This window comes from Manis javanica, chromosome 10 (assembly GCF_040802235.1).
Source record: "Manis javanica isolate MJ-LG chromosome 10, MJ_LKY, whole genome shotgun sequence".
NCBI classification, from domain to species: domain Eukaryota; kingdom Metazoa; phylum Chordata; class Mammalia; order Pholidota; family Manidae; genus Manis; species Manis javanica.
Window position 1 is genome coordinate 8,828,062 of NC_133165.1, and position 6,226 is coordinate 8,834,287.

The 6,226-nt window shown below is 48.7% G+C and overlaps 1 protein-coding gene across 1 annotated transcript; it reads left to right on the forward strand.

Moving 5' to 3' along the window:
* The first annotated feature begins 460 nt into the window (after positions 1-460).
* RMI2 (RecQ mediated genome instability 2) lies at positions 461-5,507 on the forward strand. Its single transcript, XM_037020615.2, has 2 exons — positions 461-799; positions 3,725-5,507. The coding sequence occupies exons 1-2, from the start codon at positions 505-507 to the stop codon at positions 3,871-3,873; spliced, it is 444 nt and encodes a 147-aa protein (XP_036876510.1). The 5' UTR covers positions 461-504; the 3' UTR covers positions 3,874-5,507.
* The last annotated feature ends 719 nt before the right edge of the window (positions 5,508-6,226 follow it).

Here is a 6,226-nt window from a genome sequence, read left to right on the forward strand (position 1 = left end):
TTTTATAATGTTATTAAAATATAATAAATAAAAATAATAATAAAAGAAGGAGCTATTTTACTAGCTGCCCCGGTGCCTCCCAGCCCTCTCTCGACTGGATTCTTAATCACTCCCAGTAAGCATGGGCTCCTCTGCTATTTTTCGTTTGTCCTTGCTGGTATTTCTAGCCTCAGAGCACCCTGTTATGCAAGGCGATGTAAATGCCACATCCTCCAAGTGATTTGCATGCACGCCAAATTTTGAGCAACAGTTGAGAGAGTTCTTTCGATCCTTCCTTCCCTGGGCTTCTTTTAATTCGTTTCAACCATTCATGCCTAGCTTGGGGGCGGGTAGTGACTTTATGTACGCATGCGCACTCCTGGCGGCTAGTGGGGGCGGCTCTGCCCGGCGGCCCCGCCTTCCAATGCCGGTCATTGGCCGGCTCCGCCAGAGCGCTTCTGAATGGTGGCCGCGGACCGGGCCCCGCTGCCTATCAGAGTTGGCGGGAAGGCGGCGGCGGGGTTAATGGCTGCGGCTGACTCGTATTCTAGCGGCGGCCCGGCGGCTGTCAAGCTGCCGCGGTCGCCGCCGCTCAAGGTGCTAGCGGAGCAGCTGCGGCGCGACGCGGAGGGTGGCCCGGGCGCGTGGCGGCTGTCGCGGGCGGCGGCGGGCCGCGGGCCGCTGGAGCTGGCGGCCGTGTGGATGCAGGGCACGGTGGTGGCAGCGGGCGGCGGCGAGGCGCGGCTGCGCGACTCGAGCGGGCCCTTCTCGGTGCGCGGCCTGGAGCGGGTGCCTCGCGGGCGGCCCTGCCTCTCCCCAGGTAACGGCCGGATTCGAACCCGGGGCAGACCCTGGTTTTGTGCCACCAAAGGGCGCGGCCTGGCTGTCCCACCTCCGGACCTTTGTGCGGGTCCCCACCTCGGTACTCGGTACCCTCCTTCCTGCCCCTCCCCCAGGCAAGCTGGTCTGATGAATAAGCATCACCAGCAGCGCGTTTCTAAACACTACAGGATCCAGGCCCCCCCGCTCCCCACACCCCACACACGCACCCCTCCTATTCGGAGTCTCCGGGGGAGGGACCCCCAGCTTCTGTATTTGTGACAAGCCGTTCCCCGCAGGCGGTTTCCCCTCTCCCCACCATCAAATGTTAGAAAATACTGTAGTAGGAAGCTTCTAGTTCATCCTTAACGTCTAGACTCAAATGGACCTTTCTCAGGGAAGCCCCCCTGGCCCCACGGAGTGGGGAGCCCTGCACCTGACCTTGAGTGAACTGCCTCTGGCTGTAGTTCACTACTGTTTGCTTTCTCTTAAACCGGTGGTGTATCAGACTCACCCCGAGGGCTTGTTGGAACGCCAAGGCTGGGCTCCACCCGAGTTGCATCGTCCTTGGGTCTGAGAATTTGCTTTTCTTACCGCTCCAGGGAGGTGCAGATGGCAGCTGTCCTGGGGTCCACCCTAAGAACCCCGGGGCCTGACTACAGGGGGCCAGCACGGTGTCTTCCAGGCTTCAGGTTGAATTCCTGGCTCTGCCTCTTTCCAGCTGAGCTGCCTGAACACTTTTCTTAATTCAGGGATGTGCCCTTTGTCAGAAGGGGCCTGTTGTGTGGATTCAGTACATAAAACAGCCTAACGCAAGGCCTGGCGCTTAGGGTTTGAAAACTTGTGACTGTTATTTGCTCTCAGAGGCTCCTGCCTCCTTTGTGCTGCAACCCCCGGCCCCTCCAACCCCCCTTTCTGCCCTCCAAGGTAGCATGGTGTTAAGCGACAGCTGCTGCCTTTTTTTGCACATCCCATTAACTAAAAATGTTTTTTACATCTCCCAATGACTGAAAAAACTGAATACTATTTCCTGGCAAATGAAAAGGATGTAAAATTCAAACATGGAGGCAGGAGCTGCATCTGAGAAAGGCCAGAGCAGTAGTGGAGTGGGGATGGTTGTGAAGAGAAGTGGGGAAAGCCAACCAGCTGGGAGCCATTGAAGCGGGGGCAGGGGGGCTTTTGGAAGGTGGGTGCACGGTGGGGAAGGACAAGGGCAACAGCCAAAGACAGTGGGCAGAGGGTGTGGGTAGGAGGAACAGGACTGGTAACCAGGTCGTCTAATCTCAGGAGGACAGCTCATGCCTGTGAGCTCATCCGTCTAGTTGTATGCACCTTTGCGTGGAGTTCCTGTTAACGTCTCCTGGTGGGGTTTCCTTGGGCTGGTTATTCCTTCCCTGGGTCTTCAGTCACTCCTTGACTCACGATTCCATCTCTACCAACACATTAAGCCCATTCAGAGGGGATGGCAAGTGTATTTTTAGCACGAGTCTCTGTTCCTGAGGAACTCTCACATTACACGTGTGGGGAAGAGCAAATTTCCTTTGCCCTTGAAAGTTCTCGTTGCTCTAAGAATTAAACTGACATGAGAAAGATGAACAGGAGAAAAACAAATTTTCTTTCCTCCTTACAGGAGCCCCGCATACATGAGAGGTCCAAAGACAAAGGCTAAATGAGGTGTCTATGCCACCCGAGCTCAGGAACGGGATGGGACCTGGATCTTCAAAGGGGGAGGTCAAGTCACAGGGCAATAAACAGAGCAGATGTTTGCCCTGTACAAATGGGTCAGTCAGATAAAATTTATCTCTGGTAATAACCCTTCTCGGAAAGACCCCAATTTGGATTCTTCTAGGTAGTATAGGGAGGGGCAGAAGCTTCTCTTGAGTCCACAGGGTCTCAATTGCCTTCAGCTCAATAGTCCACATGCCAAAGTGGCATGCCTTAGGGAAACCTGTCTAAACCTGTCCACTTGCTCAAGTAGATCTGGAGATGAATTCAGAGAAACCTAAGTATATCAAGCCAGGGGTTGAAAAACTGGAGGGTCAGGTGTCACCTTGCTGGCTTCCTTCTGCCAGAGCCCTGGGGCCCAAGCGCAAACTCAGCCCTGATGGTGGAAGCAGTGTGATCAAGCATCCTTGCAGGGCCATGCAGTGCGGACTGGCAGCATGCCTGCCCTTCCTGCTGTGTGTGGGGGGTTTTTACACAATTGAGTTTTGTGCAGTTAAGACTGGCCAAGTTTTGCTTTCAAGGAGAGCCACTTCCCCAAGGGAATGGGAAGAGAGTTGAAGTTAATATGTCACTAGATCATCAGGTGGCAGCCTGCCTTGTTCGTTTGCTTGCACGTGCCCAGCTTGTGGTCAGATAAAGTGGTAGGTGGCAGGGATTGGTCCCCAGCAGTTAGAACAACAGGATAGCCTTGGGAGTGGGGGGCTCTGTACCCAACCAGCTACAGTAGGATTTGCTTTGGAGCTGTCAGGGGAGTGTCTTTGCAGAAAGAGGACATGTCCTCTGCAGAGACCAGCCACGTACTGGTAGCAAGGGGCAAGGAGCAGATGAGGGCAAAGCTTGGGTTTTCTGCCCCTGCCTTACAACAGTCTAATTATAACTTATGCTCTCATGTGAGTCTCTTCCATTTCTGGTGCCTGATTGTTTTGTGACTGATGGTAGCTTGCTGGGATTTCTTTTTAACATTTTAAAACCAGAAGCCAAAGAAGATACAGATGTCATCCTCCAAGTTAAATGTGAAAGTTAGTGTCAGTAGATATATTTTGATCCCTGACTACCTTGGCATTTTGATATCTACTCTGCATTTTTTGTCCTCCAGTTTATTTCTCTGTTAAAGTTAAGCTCTTGAAGGACTGGGTCTGTTTTGTTTTTTGGTTTTTTTTCCTGTCACTTTGACCATTACCACAGGCTTTTCTTCTTCTAGGAAAGTACGTGATGGTAATGGGAGTGGTCCAGGTGTGCAGCCCTGAGCCGTGCCTTCAGGCTGTGAAGATGATGGATCTTTCTGATAATCCCATCCATGAAAGCATGTGGGTACTAGAAGTGGAAGATTTACACAGGAACATTCCTTAGATGACTTGAAACTGTTGAAAACAACTGAAATTCTGAAACAATTTAGGTTCTTTTACCACATAGATTTCATGGACATCATTATATGTGTATTTCTCAGAAGTTCCTCTGAGAGCTTTTTGCTTTGGTTGACCAAGTGGTCGGGATGTACGGTTTCTGAACACTGGGACCGCCCAGCTAACTTAACCCCTGATGCCCTTTGCTTTGACACCTGTTTGCTGATGAAAAGCAGATGTTATGTTCTCTTTCTCTTCTCTTGGTTTGTGTGTGTTAATGCTCTCTAAAGCACACATGATGCATTTTCCCAGTTTTACAAGTGGATACTTTTTCTGTGACCACCACGACCCTATTTTACGATGCAAAATTTGAATCTCACTCGTTGCCCGTGGAGATTAAAGTGTGGTTGTGGGCAGGGAAACAGGCTACATTGAAAAGGAATGACCATGGCTCCTCTTCTTCTCCATCAACCTCCATATCCAATTTATAAGTCAAATGGCATGTTCTCACTGCAGACACCAGTGGCCTCAAAGACACAGTTCTCTCTGCTTCAGATACCACTCAGCCACTTAAGACCTTATGTCTCGTAGCTGTGGATGCTGCTGCTGCCATCCTCCTTTCACTTGGAGTTGTTGAGACACTTTGAACATTTTTGGTTGAACCTAAAATCAAGATTGAGAACAACTTTCAGGCATTAACCAAACCTCTGCCTCATAACTTTTGGTGAGACGCTTCCAGGGAGCAACTTCCTGGCCTACAGGATTTCCCCCCCCCCCGTGTTTTATTGAGATGTAATTGACATACAGCGCCGTATAAAGCTAAGGGGTACAGCATAATGATTTTAGAGTTCTTACATTTTTTTATATGGGATGACTTTTTGCTGTGATTATATTGAATGTTGGGTTCCTGCTCTCTGCTGCTTCCCCATGCCTTATATTTCCTTAGATTGCTACCATCAAAGAAGTCAGGCTATACTGCTACAGAGTTTTGTAGATTATTGAGCTTCACCACTAATAAATTGTTTCATATGCTGCATTTTTTTAATAGACTTTATTTTTTAGAGCAGCTTTAAATTTATAGAAAAATAGAGCTGGACGTACAGAGTTGCCTGACACCCCCACCCCTGCAGGTTCTATTAATAACCTTGGCATTGGTGTGGTGCATTTGTTGCAAGTGATGAGCCAACATTAAAGCCCATGGTTTACAGTAGCTGTAATTTGTGGGATACAGCTCTACTAGTTTCACAAAGGCGTACTATGTATCTCCCACGACATTATCATAGGGAATAGTGTCACTACCCTCATAAAAGTCTGTGCTCCACCTATTCATCCCTCCCTCCCCCTTAGCCCCTGGCAACCACTGATCTTTCCACTGCCTCCATACTTTGCCTTTTCCAGAATGTCACAGAGTTGAAATCATACAGCATGTAATATTTTCAGACTGGCTTCTTTCACTTAGTAATACGCATTTCAGACTTTTCTGAACAGTTACAGTATTTCTTGGTAGCTCTCTTTTTTATCACTGAATAATACTCCACTGTAGGGATGTTTCATAGTTTGTTTATTCATTCACCTATTGAAGGACATCTGTTTGACTCCAATTTTGGCAATTAATAAAGCTGCTATAAACATTCCTTTGCAGGTTTTGTGTGGACATGTTTTCAATTTATTGGGTTAAGTGCGTGGGAGCACAATTGGTGATCATGGTAAGCCTACATTTAGCCTTGTAAGAAACTGCCAGATTCTCTCAGTCCATTTGGGATGCTATCACGAAACACCATAGTCTGGGGGGCTTAAAGACAACAGAAATTATTTTTTTTTCACAGTTCTGGAAGCTGGGAAGTCCCAGACCAAGGTGCCAGCAGATTCAGGGTGCTGCTTCCTGCTTCACAGATGTTGATCCTCTCACTGTGTCCGTACGTGGTGGAAGCAAGCAGAGGAGCTCTGTGGGGGTCTCTTTTATTAAAAAAAAAAAAGGCATTAATCCCGTTCATGAAGGCTCTGCCCTCACAACCTTATCACCTCCCAAAGGCCTTTACCTCCTGAATACCTTCACATTGGGAGTTAGGTTCACATGCGAATTCTGGGGGGACATATTCTAGCTATAGCATTGTCTTCCTAAATGGCTGCACCACTTGGCTTTCCCATCAGCAGTATATGAAAGTTTCTGTTCTGCATACTCAACAGTGTTTGGTGTTGTCAGTGTTTTGGATTTCCTGTGTTTTTAAACTTTTAAAGGCGGTGGGGGTGGGGGCAAGTTGGAGAATATACATTGTTTTTCTTGCTGATCTAGTTTGTTGACTGCTTGAAGCTTCTTTTGAGCTGGTTTATGTTCAAACTTCAGGCATTTTCAGCCAATG